The following is a 15,848-nucleotide window of genomic DNA, read 5'->3' on the forward strand; positions in this document are numbered from 1 at the left end:
TCAACTATTGAAATCATTGTTTAAGAAGAGGACTACAAACTTGAAAACTAATTATCCTTAACAAATTTACCATTTTTATCCCATTGAAACCCAATAACATAACTCTAGCAAAGCAATGTGATTAATATAATAAAATTTAAGGCTGAGTAAAAAAATAGAAAAAATCAAAAAATTGAATTAAATTGAACCGAATACAACCCTAATAAAAATGTGTGAGAGATAAGTGACACTTTAGTCTCTAATATCACCATATAATGGCAAGATCTAACCAACTCAGTGTAACAATTTGGGCCGAGAACGAAAAAATCCCTATGCCAAGAAAGGACACACTTGTTCCCATTCCCAAACAAAGATAAAACCAAGAGATTCGCTTTAGCTTTAACCTTAAGCTCAAACCTCCACCGAAACCCTCGCTTATAAATACCATTCGTCCGATCTTTTCAAACCCCTCTCTAGCTCTCTCTCGCTCTCTGTCGCCGCCGCCTGCGTCTCTCTCTTCATCTCTCTGAACCAAAAAGTCTTTAGCTTTTCGCTTCGAGAGAGACCATGTTGGTTTACCAGGATCTCATCTCCGGTATTAACTCTTTTGCATCTTTTTTTTACCCAACATTCTCTCTGATCTTGATTTGTGTTTTCATCGATTTGTATCGCTTTTCGTTTAGTTTTATAGCTTTGGTGGTTTTTATTAGATCTGTGTTTACTAATCCATGTTTTGGTTTTTTTGGGTTAGTTTCAATCGATAAAAAAGTAGAGATCCTAACAAAACTCAACATCAAAACAGATTTTAGCTATTGGGTCTATTAAATTTTAGTGATCTTGAGTGTTTATAAAACTGGAAGAAGAACGGATCTTTTTTTATTGCTCTGCATAGAGTTATTAATTTTAGCTGTCGGGTCTTCAAATTCTAGTATCTTACTGTTTTAAAAGCTAAAAAAGATGGGTGCTTTTCTTTAGGTTTATTTATTTTGTTGATGCAAGTGTGTTGACCTTTGTAGAATGGAGTTGACTTTTTAAATCATGGCTTTTTAGCTTATGAGATTCAGCATCCACAAATTTTAGCTGTTCGGTTTAATAATTGTGGTAACCTGGGTTTTTGTTTTTAATGCTAAAATTCATATATCTTTGATTATTGTGCTTAGGGTTTAATTTAGTTGCTTGTTGTTGCAAGTTTGTTCCGCTTTGTAGGATCAAGGCAAGTTGAACAAACTATGTTCTTGGTGTTTCTTAAACCTAAAATATAGGGATTTTTTATTGCTATACTTAGGGGAATCTTGTTGATGCAAGAGTGTTGGTTAGCTTTGCCGTGTTGAGTTGAATGAATTATGATGATTAATTTCAGGTGACGAGCTTCTTTCTGACTCATTCCCCTACAAGGAAATCGAGAATGGGATGCTGTGGGAAGTTGAGGGAAAGGTTAGTATATTGGGAAATTGTTAGCTTAAAAGGTTTTAGATTTTTCATACTGTGAATTGGGATCTAGATGCAGTTTGCCTTTTTTTTTTTGCTGCTTTTTAGTGGGTTGTGCAAGGAGCTGTCGATGTTGACATTGGTGCCAATCCTTCAGCCGAAGGTGCTGATGAGGATGAAGGTGTTGATGACCAAGCTGTGAAGGTTGTCGACATTGTTGACACTTTCAGGCTTCAGGTTAGTCAGTTTTACTCTTTAAAACTATTTCACACTTATCAACTTTTGAGGTAGAACTTGAATAGTATATTTCGATACACACTTGCAGGAGCAACCCCCTTTCGACAAGAAGCAGTTTGTCGTGTTCATCAAGAAGTTCATCAAGAACTTGACACCAAAACTGGACGCGGAAAAGCAAGAGTCCTTCAAGAAAAACATTGAGGGAGCAACCAAGTTTTTGCTTTCAAAATTGAAGGACCTTCAATTGTGAGTTGCCTACCACTTATCGTACTTTATCAAATACTTTTTGGTTTTTAGTAAAACTAAAAACTCGGGTTTTTTGTCGCAGTTTCGTAGGAGAGAGCATGCATGATGATGGATGTTTGGTGTTTGCTTACTACAAGGATGGTGCTGTTGACCCAACATTTTTGTACTTTGCATATGCATTGAAGGAGGTCAAGTGCTGAGGTTTGAAGCAAAGAAAAAAAAGTGGTTGCTGAAGAATTTAGTCCTTTTTATTATTGCTTTTGGCTCTTGTTTTCAGTACTCTGCTAAAGACATAAATTATTTGTGGTTTTTGATGTTTTTGTTTTAATTGTTTGTTGTTTTATCATGGAATGGTTTCTATTTTTATGGGTTGGCTAAACAATAATTTAACTCTTTGTTCTATTACTACTTGATTTTATTGGAAGGCCTTTTTTGGGACAAATATGGCATGTTAAACATAATATTATGACTAAAATTTAATTATTTTAAATGTAAAATTCATAAATCTATAAAAATAATTAAGTTATTTGTTTCTCTCGAAATAAGACTTTTAAATGAGCATAGTTAAATGTGATATATATATATTCGAGTGTTCTGATGTCTAAACTATAATGGATGATAATCGTTTTGAAGAAGGATTAATTTGTGCATTTTCAGAATTGTCGGGGGTATTTGATTTAATTTTTTATTCAATTCCAATAATGTATCTTGGAAATTTACACGTAAGCAGAATTTAAGAACATCAAACTTTGTTGGAAAATTTAATTCAGTATTGGTCAACGTTGGTGCATGAAATAAAAGGCAATCTTAAATGGTTTATTCCATTATCACTTCAACCATTGTTAGAATCTTATTGTGTTATGTGTTACGTTTGTTAGTTTTGTGAAATTTCCCTTCAGTTCAGGCTTTTCACAAAATCTTAAATAATACTGATTTCCTGGTTCCGAATGGTCAAAGGCTTCTACGGATGTAGTCCACCTATGCTCAACACAACAATATGAAATGACACAAAATATATATAGAAATAAATACAAGATTATGTCAAATTTACATTGTATTTTAAACAAGACTGAAGGTATAAATTAGGGTCTAAACGTTATTCACATAAGAGATAAAATTTTTAAAATGATCATATAAAAACTTAATATTTAGATTATGTAAATTTTAATGTGAAATATATGACAACTGAATCAAATATTGAACATAATAAAAATATAATTTAAGACCTAATATAAAACATTTAAAAACCCTTACTTGAGTATTTTCAAAAAGTTTTAACCTTCATTTGAACACTTTTAAAAGTTTGACTTTAATTTGAACACTTTTGCAAAAAAAAAATTGACACTTGCGCAAATAACCCTCAATGTATCTCAACAAAGTTTAATAATGAAAAAACCTAAGCCGGTTAAACCGATTGTGTCATTGATTTTTTAATAATCATGAACAAAATAAAGAAAAAATAAAATAACTTCAAAAAATGAGAGGAAAAAATCAAGAAAGACAGTAAAAATATTAATATACATTCATTTTATACCTTATAATAATAAAGTGAATGATTTTTTAACCCATTCACATTTTCATTGATAATACAATACAGTACCAACTGTTAAATCTGACAAACCGTCACCCATGTTGTGCTGAATTAAGCTAATCCCAATGCTTTATTGTTATACAAGAGAAAAGGTTGAAATTTTTTCATAATTTGATTTCCATTACAGATTTCTTTTTATTTAAAACAAAAGGTCTTTCACAATTCAGCATCGATTCAGAACCAATAGTAAACAAGTTATTTTGATACATTTCTTGATTTCAGCATTCATTCCATCCATTGGTGAGTGATACAATATCTGTATTTTTATCATTATTACATTATACATACAATTAACTATGCCAAATGAAATTAGGTAATACAAGAATCACAATTATTTTTCTGTTCCTTCCTTTTTTTCGAAAACCAAAAATGCAGAAAGCAATGTTTGTCAGGTTTTAGTTTCCTACAATGTTCCATTCCCAGACTTATGTTGCTCCGATTCTTCAGTTTTTTTTTTTTCAAGTACCCATTAGATAAGGATATGACCTTCCAAAAAGATCCACTGATGCACAGGAAAACCTAAAAAAAAAAAATGAACATACCGGTATCCGATGATCCCACTCCGAAAAGTAACTTTGTACACAGCTAACATTGTTGTTTGATTTCAGACAAGCTGCACGATGGCAGCTACTCTCAAGGCGCCATTTTGAAGAAGATCAGCAAGTTCATCAAACAACAAAGCTGTCCTCCATCCCCAACCCTTGGGAGCTTTTGGTAGAAGAGTGCCCCTCTGTTTGAAGCTTCCAAACACCATTACTTCTCGCTTTGATGGACAAATTAGCTGAAAAAATGAAGGTATGAAAACACAAGGCCATCATAACCTATGAATAAGGGAACAGATCGCAAATGCTTCGATTTGAACTTAGACTTAATAGATTTTTAAATTCTATATTAGGTAATAGAATCTATTACCTGATAACGAGCGGTGACCTTTTCCCGCGAATCGATAAACATGTGAACCTGAAAAGTGAAAACAGGATGTTTCATATTATTTAAAAGCTCCGGTTAACAAATATAGCAAAAGATTGTTTTCCATGGATTAAATGAAAGACCATCTCAAGCTTTGATTTGGCGAAACAGGGCTGACCTTTCCAAAAGAGTCGGTTATTTCAGCTTTCCGACGGTGAAGAAATAGTCCTGCGATGGGAGAAATATAGATTGAGAAAACAACTGCAAAATTGTCTTTTATGATCCTGAAAAAACAAAAGGATAAGTTCTCAAGTTTTTAGCCTTAGAACATTACCCAGTGTCCTACGTCCTTGAGGATCTTCATCATTAAAGGCCTGAACACTAACCTGTAAATTGAAACCAATCTTATAACGTAAATCTTCATACAAACATGGAATATAAAATTAAAAAGCTTAATAAATCAAGAAATATGCAAGAACATCAGGTTATTGGTTTATTAATTTTCTTTCAGATAAACAATCGAACCTATTCTGATTAAATAAGATATTAAGACAGTTGTGGAGTTGGAACTAAATCAGTCCTGGGGTTCTGAAAGGGTTTTTCATATTCAAATACCTTCCACAATGAACCAGCATAAAAGAACTCAGGAGAGTGCTTGACTTGACCATCACTGAGCCTGTGCACATCCTCAAATTGAACCCTGTAGAGCCAGCAAAAGATTTACAGAGCATTATCAGAATAAGTTTTTGACCAACAAAAATAAAAAAAGAAAAAGACAAATACTGAGACAAGATCTATGGATTTTAACAAAGGCAATATATAACAAATTGCACCCTAAAATCCCAAAAAATGTGCTCTTGCTTCTCTAGAACATAAGAAGTACGTCATTTAGACACAAGATCAAGAATGGCAAACCTATCAGTAAGTAATAGAGTTGAAATTATTACCGAAAACAAATTATCTTCCAACAAAATAGAATAATGCACAAGACACCAAGTGGAAGAATTTCCACCAACAATTAACTTCCATAGTTTATGGAAGCTTTTATATTACTTAATTGAAATTACAAAGCACAAACCAACAGTTATGCAAAAAACTTACCCAAAACGGAAGGAAGGGAAGTGACTTAGAGGGGTTTTCAAGTCCAATGATATAGAAGAACTAGTTGCATTCTCCCAGTCAATTCCAATGGCTCGATCTGGTGTCTCTAACATCTGCATGGCAATCCCACTAGTAGCTGGCCTTGCAATAGAAGTCATTGGCACTTTGCTTTGGGGATCCAACTCGCAACTCCTCTCTGTTTGTTCTTCACGAACATTAATGGCATTACTAGTGCCTCCTTGGCTTAACTCCACCAGAGCTGTTAAGCCACCTCCAGACATGTCTCCATTATGGTCGGCTCTAGCCTCTGAATCCTCATTAGCAGGAGACTGCTGGCCAATTCTGTTGCCCATACCAAAGGGCACACGAGAAAAGACAAAACGTGTTGGAGTCCACAAAGTTGCAGGAACAGAAGTAGCACCACGTCCAATACCTGCAAGCCCATCAATAGCCCCCCTAACCTGCACTCTAACTGGCCTAAAAAGGCCATTTCCTTCATCTTGAGCATTGTCAGCCACATACACATTTCTGATGTTGCCAGTTAAATGACTTTGGTCATGCTCTTGTACGTAATAGCCTGTAGTAGCTACTCCATGTTGAATACCAAACGGCTGCCTGCAACTGCATTGCATACTAGTAAGGCAGCAATTTGTGCATGTGTCAGCTCCAATTTCTTGCACCCTCTGGCGTAATAGCATCTACATTATAGCCATACAAGCAAAAACAATCAAATCCTCATCAAAGCCACATGCAGAGGCCAAATTTTTCCACAAGAGGAGGCCAAAATTTTAAGGAATTGTAAATGCTTATATTACAAAGGGAGAAACTCCCAAGATAAAAAGAATAGAAGTCTTTGCCATCTTCCATAAGTCTAAAATAAAATTACTCAAAATACCACCAGGTTCAATGAGTTCCTAAATATTTAACCTAAAACCCATTCATCAATGTCAATTGTGTTTGTCACCAGCATTACCGTTAACATGCTGATACATCAAGACTTCAACAGGTATTTCTTAATACAGCATCAGACATAACAGAAAAGGAAGCATATGGGTGCAGAAAACAAACCTGCAGCCAAAGGCCATCATTCAGAGCTTTGCAAGGAAACCCCAATTCTTCAAGTTGTTTCCTCACATTCAAAAGTGCCTCAAAGGACATATTGCAATATAGAAGAGAACCCCCTTCAAATATATTAACAAAGGCATCATATTCCTCACCAGCAACCCCGCAGTTCCCTTTAGCATAGCTTTTTACCTGTCGTTTACCCACAACCCTGCCACCCCAAGACAAAGAAGCCATGCTACATCTTCCCCAATCATTCAACATGAGCCCACTACAGGAAGAATCCTCAGAAGAGCAATGCTTTGATTGATCGCTTGCAAGCCAATTACTGTTATTCAACTGGTAGCACGAGTCTTCCTCAGATGGCCCCTCCATGGCCATTCCTCCGCTTGTTCCATCACCAATTGGCATTTCAACATATGAATGTGAAGTTCTTATGCCCTCTGAAAATGAACTACTAATTGATGAAGACTGATCCATGCTACAGGGACACAGAGATTCGGAACGAGCATATTTAGGTCGCTGAACCTGTTGGTCAGCGCTAGATATTCCTGCTGGTATGTCAACTACACAACCTGCAAGATCAGCTGGGAGCTTCTAAGTTCTGAGTAGTTATCTTTTAAACTTAAAAGAATCAATTCAGATTCCAATTTCTTACCATGAAAGCTATCAATTAAATTTTTTCCCTTTCCTTTAGAAGACTCAAGAGAAGTGCCGACATCTATCTCAGAAGAGGAGGAACTTCCTTGACCAGATCTTTCCGGCTGATAAAAAGCACCTTTTGCGAGAACGGTGTACAATGCCAGTTCAAACCTTTTGATAAAAACAAATACAATGGTCACCCAACAGTATAAAAACAAACTGCCAAACCCAAGTTTAAGAAACAGGGCTGCGAATAAATCGTACCGTTTTTCTTCACTAGATACCCACAGCTCATCAGAGGTCAGTAATGCATGTAACGTCTGAGATGAAAGTTTAGGAAGCACCTATCCATGATGAGGAAAACCCAATGACCAATCAGATAAGCATACTGGAAAATTCATAAGAAATAACATTCACCATTAACCTATATTCCACAAAAAATGTTGGCTACTTAAAATTCGCTCTCTAGCATTCTAATTAGTTCCTCTACAATTAAGTCATGAAAATAAAATAACGAATAGATATTAACTTGAGTTGATAAAAAGTAAAAACACCAAAATTGTAACCTTCTAAGCTTTACCTCTTTCAATTCCATGGCACCACTTTGACAAAGATAGCCCCAGCAAGCATTCCTCACCCTTTCTCCATGTATCCCATAATCTTGATTCTCGGCAAAAACCTAAATTTTACATCCCAATTTTGATTAAAAAAAGTAGAGAAAAAAATAAAAAAGAAACTTGTTAAATTATAGTTCAAACCTGATATGCTAAGAAATTCGAAGTCCAGAGCTCAGATATAATAAAATCCGTACATATAGCACATAGATCCTACAAGCAGTTTCGAGTTCCCAAAATCATAAACCAATAAACAAATTTTAATTTATTACCTCTGAAATGATTAAAAAACCATTTAACTTTAAAAGAACCTGAAGATCAAGAAATGAAGCAGCAGCTAAAACGCGAAACGCATTATTATCATTAAGCTTGGGATGGTGTCCGTACAAATAAGCCAACGCGACCGCAATTGCTTCGCCGTTAACGTTGCTGTCGTCGACGTTTAGCGTTACAACCGGAGAATTAGCTTCTTTCCAAGGCCCGTTAAGCATATTCCTCAATTATTTAAAAAAAATTAAAATTAGTTTATAATTAAAAAAATTTAAAACTTAGGTTTTTATTTTTATTATTTGTCATTCGTTTTAAACCTGAAGTAAGAGCTACGGGAGAGGATTAAGCGGTGGAGGTGGTAGGTGGATCCCATGGCGTTAACGACAATGTCGGAGAAGGAACCGCCGTTGAAACCTTCCATTCGGATATGTTCGCAAAGGGAATTGAGGTTACAATCGAAGGCTCTGAGTTCGCTGCAGCTACGGTCGTTGTCGGAGTGCTGTGGTGGAGGAGGCGGTGGCGGTGGAACCGACATTTTCAATTGCGGCTGGTGATGGTGGTGGTGCGCTGGTTGTCCGTACGATCGGTGCTTCGAGAATTGCGGTTCCATCTGAAAGGTCGCCGTTTATGGACATGAGGAAGAGAGAAGTTTTTTTTTTCTTTTTCTTTCTTTTTTTTTCCTTTTTTTTTCTTCTTCTTTTAGTCAAACTTTAAAGATTTTTTTTAGTTTATTAATTAGTCAGTGACAAGGGAAAGGGAAAGGGAAAGTGGATTGAAACGAAGCGTTCTGCAGTTTAAACCAAAATGCATCCTCTAATTTGATAAATTTACTACACTTTTTGAATTTTAATATTTAAGTCTTCATTTAAACGGTAGCAATTAAATCTTTTAAGTTAAATTTTGCTACTAGTTATGTATTATGCATAAATTATAAATTTAGTCTATATTCTCTAATTTGATCATTTTTAGTTCTTACGTTTTTGAGTTTTAAAATTTCAATATTAACTTAAACAATATCTATTAAAATCGTTAACTAAAATAGCTTGACATTTCTATAAGTATTATGAGAAAACAGTAAGTAGTATGACATTACACATGCGATTATGTATTTGTTGCATGAAATTTTGAAACGAATATAAATTAACATGGCTATCATTTGTATAAGAATAATATTTCAAAGTTTGAAAGTAAAAGGATTTAAAATAACTAAATTAAAATACAGAAACTAAATCCACCTCATACACCTAATATAAAGGAAAAGAATCTGACCAAAGTTCTCTGTAAATAGTATATATCACGTAACTTAAAAGATAAATCTCAAAACTACACATGTTATACTTCTTCCACATGTCCTTCCACGTGTCATCAACGAGCATCCCACATGCTAACATGTCCACGTTCATGATGGGCAAACCTCTAATCAAGTGAGCCTAGCGAATCTTGGACTATAGTAAACTTACAAACTTTCATTGGACCACCCTCGGTGGATACACGTAAGGTTTTAGACTCATTGATTATCCAACTGTCCTAAAATGTCATATCTTAATATGTCACATCACTGTCACTACTAGGAAACAATGTATAACTCCATTGTTAGTGAGCTCAGGACGCGTATACTTCTTTGTTCCCCATATTTAAGTTTACCATGACACTTGAGAGAGGGGGGCTAAGACATAACAACTTCGTCTCATTCTTCTATCCAAACTAAACCTAACCTTCCAAGACTTACAATCAAACATTTCAGACGGCGGTTCTTCGCCCCTACTAAGGGTGAACCACCACCTTCTCTTCCTTGTTAATCACACTAGTTAACAACATGAAATTTGGTTTAATATGTAATACTATATATGAACTTTGATTTTGTCAAACTTTATACATGAAATATGAACTTAATTCACTTTTCACAAATTACTAAAACAATTATCGATATAGCACCATTTTAAGTATACATATTGCAATACAAATAATTATATATATCTAATATAAAAATAAATTTATGTATTTATTCCTTTAAATGTATGCAATTGAATCAAAATTAAAATTTCATATATACATTTGAACCACAATTAAAATTTTATATGTATAATTATACCAAATCAAAATTCATGTATCAAATTGCCCATCTAATCAAAGTTCATATGTAACTTTGAAATTTATCCCATAACTTAATTATGTGATATTAAATTTGTAAGTTATGTATATTAAACACTTTAATGTTATCTTCTACAAGCCCTACGTGGATATCACACTGTGATTAATAGATTTATGATCGATTTGCCAACTCAATTAATAATAAATTTTTAAATTGAGTTGAACTCAAAATAAATTTTCAAAATTTGAATTTAATTGAAGAAAAATTGAATTATTTAAACTTATTCAATTAAGCTCATTAGCTAGTAAAATTAAATTTAATACCTATACTCAATTCAAGATTAATTATTTGTTCATTTGAAATTAGATTGGACCTTATCCAAAAAAAAGATTTGAGGGAGCGATGATTCAAACAGATAGCTTGGAAGTGGTCAAAGCTATTTAGGAATTTTCCTTGACAAATTTGAACTCCACCCTTATTAGAAGAATTCATCAACATTTAGCAAAGGTCGGACATTGGGTCATGCAACACATTCCTAGGGAGTCTAATGTAAATGTTAATTGTATACTAAAATTGGCTTTTGATACAAGTCAAAATCTAATAGTGTTTGAAGAGATTCCGAAAGAGATATTAGTAATTTCTCCTATTGTTAAAGCAAGTGTTAGCCTTGTTCAAATATCTCTGAAGTAATTAATTTATTTTTAGTTTTGTTTCTTTCCATAAAAACAATGGAAAATTTTAGAATTAATTAAAAGAAATTGATTAAGCTCATGGTTTACTTAATCACTAAATCAATCAACAGCTCAAAGCTCAACTTGACTATTATGAAGTTGAATTTATGTCCCTTTTAGTTCATACTTTATAGGGTAAAATTACATTTTTTCCCTCTTAATTTTTGAAAGATTATAATTTAATTGAAGTTTTTGTAATGCAAATTTGTTGTGATTAGCCTCCAATTAAACCTAAAGAACTTACCAACATAGATTCTCATCCTGACAAGAGGAGCTATAGGTGTTCATGGAATGGGCTTTCTTTAGTTGTTTAAATCTCATAATAGCTCAAATCTTAACTACATTAATATTTTTATTGTTTTATAATTAACTTTTAAATAATTTTTTATTTAATATATTCATCGTAAAAAAAAGATTATTAACTTTGTTCATAGGCGAAAGAACGAAAGAATTATCTTTTTAAAAATATAAAAATAAGTTTATTTATTTAATATTATGTTTAGGAAAATCAATAGTACAAATTTAAAAAAAGATAAAAAAAAAAACTAAGAAGTAGAGGTGCTCATGAGCCGGGTTGGACTGGGTTCAGGTCGAGTCTAAGCATGATATTAACATGCTTTATGCTTGTCTAAGCTCGACTAAACTCAAAATATGAGCCTAAAATTTTGTCCAAACTCGCTCATATTTGCAAAAGATTAACCTAAACCTATTTTAGGCTTGAATATTATATTTTAGAAATTCTTTTAAAATGTTTACATATATTATTTTAATATTAATTTTTTTAATTTATTGAAATTTTTATATAATATTAACATTATTTTAATGTATTAGACTAGTATTATATATTTAGTATAGATTTATTTTTTAATGTGTTATAAATTATATAATATATAAAAATAACGTAATATAAAGTATTATAAACTTGAGAACGGTCGGATCGAGCTTAGACCTTGAATGTTTAAGCTCAAGCCCAATCATATTTTAAACAGGCCTAATTTTTTATCTAAATTTATTTTTTAATCTAATATTTTTATTTAAATTCTTTCAAATTTTAGACGGAGCTTCAGACACTAGACTGGTATCCCAGCTATAAACAAAGTCTACTAGGGAGTTACAGAAAATTGATGGCCCCTTCAAAGATTCGACCGTTAGAATATAAAAGTCTAACGTCTCTTCTTTCCCTTCTTTCTTGAAAATTTGAATTTTTGCAACGTTCTTTATCCCTTTCTCTTTTTCCCCGTCAAAAAGTAAATTCAATTTCTCAAACCTTTTTATAGATTCAAATTTTGCCTAAAAAATCCGATTCTCATAGCTTCTAATCACTGTTTTGAGATCATAAATTTTTCCTCTCGCTTTCTGCTCAGAGCAAAAAAAAAAAAAAATGGCGTTGCGACCCATAGATAATGCACTTCCCATCATACCAGACAGTCTCAGACCCAAGAAACAAGCCAAAGTGTCGATTCAACCCCAGAAAAAAGCTTCCGAGATCAGCGTAAACGATGAGAACAAAGCTCCTTTACCGCAACCCATAGATGCATCCGTTGATTATGTCGCTTCCGAGGATCTCAAACCCTTTCAAGACCCAGAATCAAACATCCAAGTAAATCCATTTTTACTATTTACTTTTGAAAAAATGAAGTAAAACCCTGTTTGCAATTTCACGATTCTGATTCGGTTTGATGTTTTCAGAGCTTAGTTGAAGGGTTAGATTCGAAGGATTGGGTTAAGGTTTGTCAGTCTTTGAACGATGCCAGGCGTTTCTCTTTATATCACCCAGGTCTACTGCTTCCAGTCCTGTAAGATTCGAACTTCTTTTTTTTAATGCCTGGATATGTATCGAACAAGGGTGTTGAACTGATAAAATGTATGTGATTATGCAGAGAGAAGGTGATGTTGGTAGTGGTAAAGTCAATGAAGAACCCGAGAAGTGCTCTTTGCAAGACTTCGATTATGGCTGCTTCAGATATCTTCAATGCCTACGGCGAAAAATTGCTTGATTCAACTGATTCCACTGCATTTGATCAGCTGGTGGGTAACCCAATTGACCCTGATCATCATTTCTCTTTTCCGGTTTTCGAGTTTCTGCTTTGATGAGTTAAATTTTTGGGTGGATTTACAGTTACTGCAGTTGTTACTGAAAGCTTCTCAAGACAAGAAGTTTGTGTGTGAAGAAGCCGATAAGTCGCTGACAGCAATGGTTAACTCCATTGCTGCTTTACCTCTGCTTCAAAAGCTCCGCAGATTTGTTAACCATGGCAACCTTAGAGTCAGAGCCAAAGCTGCAGTTTCCATTTCCAATTCTGTTTACAAAATGGTAAAACTACTAAGAAAACTCCATGGCTAAGTTGTTGTTTTCCATTCATAGAATGTTGAACATTGCCCAACTCATTGCAGGGATCAGAAGAAATCAAAGAGTTCGGGTCAGTTACCTTGCTTCAAATGGCTTCGGATTTGCTAAACGATAGGCTGCCAGAGGCCAGAGAAGCAGCAAGAAGCATTGTACTTTCAGTATACGAGGCATTTACAGAATCCGAAAAGCTGGATACGGAGGAGGATTGGCAAAGCTTTTGCCAGTCAAATTTATCAACGATTCAAGCTCAGTCAATGATCAAAGTCGTTTCTTCCCAGTAAGAGTTCAAAGTAGAAGCTTTAGAGAAGCAGCACATATAGTAGAATAACACTATGGGATTGACCTTCTGTCATGTAAATGCTGTTTTTACATGGTTTCTAAGTAGTCTACTATTTGCTATAGAACTCTTGTTTCCTACACTCTGTTCTTTTTCAATGATGGAATAAACACAAGCATTTCAAGCAGTTTCAACCTACTGTGGTTTGCCCTTTACTTCTTCTTGAAGTAACCCATGTCTCGACACTTGTATCTGACCGACAGATCCGAACATGAAAAACGAACAGTTCATCAAATGCAAAGTAGAATCAGCCAACATATATCTAACATTATATATAAAGCAGAATTAGCCAAAATGACATGCAAATACCAGCTATATATCAGTTAAAATTTTCCTTCCTATAAAAAATACAAAATTATTGAGTATGATCCAATCTCTCAAAGAGAAAGGATTGGCAATGGAGTGGAAATTGACAAGTAAAAGAATAAATATCAATAACAATGTATGACTATCACATGTCAACGTGTCCAAGGCATTATGAAGAAGCAGAGACCTTAACAGCTTTAAACGATGGATGAAGCAATCCCAACTCATCTTTAACTTCAAGTGGATTACCGGTCTCATTCCTAACTCGTTTAACTCTCCGACTAGCCAACGATTTATGCATAAACCCATACATTTGCAAAATCTGGTTATCACCAAAATTGAAAGCTCTATCCATTTGTCTCAAGCACCTCTCGACAGAATAATCCCCGAACTTGCCGCACGGTTTACACCCAACGAAATGAGTAACCAAAGGCCATCGATGATCCCCTAATCCAGGATGATAGTTCTCTATCATTTCCTCGTAACGATCCACCAAAATTCCCCAATAACCATGCAAATAATAAGCATTCTCCAGATATACTTTTTCACCCCATTTAGCTCTTTCCTTGACCAACAAGTAAACTATGGCGGACTGATCATCGGCTTCAAAAACTGGCCTACCCTTTAACTCCCTAGTCAAAATTTTCCCAGCTTCTTCCCTAACCTTCCCTTTCGGACCCATAGGAGCCCAAGCATCTAAAAGATCAAGCGACCATTGACAATTCCTTAACAAGAAACTACCCGTGTTTAAACCAATCCAATTCTTATCATTGTAAACCATTTCATTCCACCCATGCATGACCATATTGAAATCTTTGTACCTTTCCCATGGGAGCTCGTACGCCATATCCGTAAACATCGCATCACTGTCCATCCACCAAAGGAACTCGATTTCGGGATGGGAAAGCAATAGCTTCCTAATCAATGGTAGTTTTGCCCAAAACCCCGCCATTTCCGCATCCAATAACGCCATGTTGTAAAAAATCTCGATCCCGTGTAACCTACAGTAATCGATCTTGTTCTTTATCGATTTCAATAAGTAATGATCACCGACCGGATTTTCGCACGGTTTGGGTGATGAACCGGTGACGAGGAGGACACGGGGATTGTTTGGACCGATGAAGTTTGGGAAATCCGGGTTGGTTTTGAGCCATTCGGATCTTTGTTGATCCCAATCGGATATTTTAGGCCCGAGAGAGTACGGCTTGTTCGGGTCAGGTTTTTCCTTTTCTCCTTCTTCTTCATCGATGAGAATCTTGGCGATATCAAATTCCGCGTAGTTCTTATTGTCGTTGTTGTTGTCACCCTGAGCGGCATCGTTTTGAGCATCTTCGAGTAAGCGGCGGGACTCAACTTGCTTGCTATGAGCGTCGGAGTGGTGGTTTTGGTTTTCGTCGGCGGAGTAACCGGGATTTACGGGGTTGAAGGTGCCATGTAGGACGATGACGGCTATTACAAAGCAGAGAACGATTATTTTGGTTCGGGAACGGCGAACCTTTAACCACCGGTCCAACATGATGGTTTCCTTGCCGGCTCCAGCCACAGGTTCCGATTGTAAATAAATAGAAAAATCGAGGGAAAGCAAGTCAAGACGGTGCAGTAGGAAAGTGAAGAAGGAAGGAAGAAAAAAAAGAGAGGGCAAATTGAAAAGAAACAAATGGAAAGCTGTAAACAGAGACAGAATCGGTTAATAATTTAATATTTTATTTTGGTTAAATCTTGCTTTCAGTATCTATACTTTGATGAATTTGATATTTAGTCCCTTTACTTAAAATGTTTTAAAAAAATTCTTACATTTTTTATTTAAGAATCTTAATTCATTCATTAACATCATTAGTTTTTCTGTTGAATTTGATCAACTTTACATGTTAATTAGGCTATTCTCGTATTAAGGACATTTAGTTGATGAAAAATAAACATGTGTTTGGGCTCCAACTATGTCTGAAGTCAAGC

At 34.7% G+C, this 15,848-nt stretch overlaps 4 protein-coding genes across 4 annotated transcripts; 2 read left to right on the forward strand and 2 right to left on the reverse strand.

Annotated features, from left to right (window-relative positions):
* The first annotated feature begins 385 nt into the window (after positions 1-385).
* On the forward strand, positions 386-2,332 carry LOC108483654 (translationally-controlled tumor protein homolog). The gene is made up of 5 exons (XM_017787162.2): positions 386-574; positions 1,340-1,413; positions 1,516-1,644; positions 1,733-1,890; positions 1,973-2,332. The coding sequence occupies exons 1-5, from the start codon at positions 547-549 to the stop codon at positions 2,088-2,090; spliced, it is 507 nt and encodes a 168-aa protein (XP_017642651.1). The 5' UTR covers positions 386-546; the 3' UTR covers positions 2,091-2,332.
* Positions 2,333-3,676: 1,344 nt separating this feature from the next.
* LOC108483746 (uncharacterized) lies at positions 3,677-8,975 on the reverse strand. Its single transcript, XM_053025929.1, has 13 exons — positions 8,397-8,975; positions 8,121-8,304; positions 7,954-8,022; positions 7,776-7,874; positions 7,460-7,539; positions 7,212-7,366; positions 6,560-7,128; positions 5,492-6,189; positions 5,006-5,090; positions 4,725-4,776; positions 4,569-4,618; positions 4,394-4,441; positions 3,677-4,262 (listed from the first exon to the last, which is right to left on the reverse strand). The coding sequence occupies exons 1-13, from the start codon at positions 8,687-8,689 to the stop codon at positions 4,086-4,088; spliced, it is 2,559 nt and encodes an 852-aa protein (XP_052881889.1). The 5' UTR covers positions 8,690-8,975; the 3' UTR covers positions 3,677-4,085.
* A 3,308-nt stretch (positions 8,976-12,283) lies between these two features.
* Positions 12,284-13,716, forward strand: LOC108482056 (uncharacterized). The gene is made up of 5 exons (XM_017785160.2): positions 12,284-12,502; positions 12,592-12,698; positions 12,783-12,930; positions 13,022-13,216; positions 13,297-13,716. Exons 1-5 carry the CDS (start codon positions 12,284-12,286, stop codon positions 13,531-13,533), a joined length of 906 nt encoding a protein of 301 aa, XP_017640649.1. The 3' UTR covers positions 13,534-13,716.
* A 190-nt stretch (positions 13,717-13,906) lies between these two features.
* Positions 13,907-15,578, reverse strand: LOC108481052 (xyloglucan 6-xylosyltransferase 2-like). Its single transcript, XM_017784225.2, has one exon. It carries the CDS (start codon positions 15,409-15,411, stop codon positions 14,065-14,067), a length of 1,347 nt encoding a protein of 448 aa, XP_017639714.1. The 5' UTR covers positions 15,412-15,578; the 3' UTR covers positions 13,907-14,064.
* Positions 15,579-15,848: the final 270 nt, after the last annotated feature.

The sequence above is a fragment of the Gossypium arboreum genome, chromosome 3 (assembly GCF_025698485.1).
Source record: "Gossypium arboreum isolate Shixiya-1 chromosome 3, ASM2569848v2, whole genome shotgun sequence".
Lineage (NCBI taxonomy): Eukaryota > Viridiplantae > Streptophyta > Magnoliopsida > Malvales > Malvaceae > Gossypium > Gossypium arboreum.

What these genes read in the sequence shown, in the direction of transcription:
- LOC108483654 (XM_017787162.2), top strand. Translation starts at nt 547, where the DNA reads ATGTTGGTTTACCAGGATCTCATCTCCG. An exon ending in TGTGGGAAGTTGAGGGAAAG is followed by an intron (nt 1,414 to 1,515) that starts GTTAGTATATTG and finishes GCTGCTTTTTAG; the next exon opens with TGGGTTGTGCAAGGAGCTGT. An exon ending in AAATTGAAGGACCTTCAATT is followed by an intron (nt 1,891 to 1,972) that starts GTGAGTTGCCTA and finishes TTTTTGTCGCAG; the next exon opens with TTTCGTAGGAGAGAGCATGC.
- LOC108483746 (XM_053025929.1), bottom strand. Translation starts at nt 8,689, where the DNA reads ATGGAACCGCAATTCTCGAAGCACCGATCGTACGGACAACCAGCGCAC. An exon ending in ATGCTGGTTCATTGTGGAAG is followed by an intron (nt 4,777 to 5,005) that starts GTATTTGAATAT and finishes TTCAATTTACAG; the next exon opens with GTTAGTGTTCAGGCCTTTAA. An exon ending in TCAAGGACGTAGGACACTGG is followed by an intron (nt 4,619 to 4,724) that starts GTAATGTTCTAA and finishes CTCCCATCGCAG; the next exon opens with GACTATTTCTTCACCGTCGG.
- LOC108482056 (XM_017785160.2), top strand. Translation starts at nt 12,284, where the DNA reads ATGGCGTTGCGACCCATAGATAATGCACTTCCCATCATACCAGACAGT. An exon ending in ACCCAGAATCAAACATCCAA is followed by an intron (nt 12,503 to 12,591) that starts GTAAATCCATTT and finishes TGATGTTTTCAG; the next exon opens with AGCTTAGTTGAAGGGTTAGA. An exon ending in CCACTGCATTTGATCAGCTG is followed by an intron (nt 12,931 to 13,021) that starts GTGGGTAACCCA and finishes GTGGATTTACAG; the next exon opens with TTACTGCAGTTGTTACTGAA.
- LOC108481052 (XM_017784225.2), bottom strand. Translation starts at nt 15,411, where the DNA reads ATGTTGGACCGGTGGTTAAAGGTTCGCCGTTCCCGAACCAAAATAATC.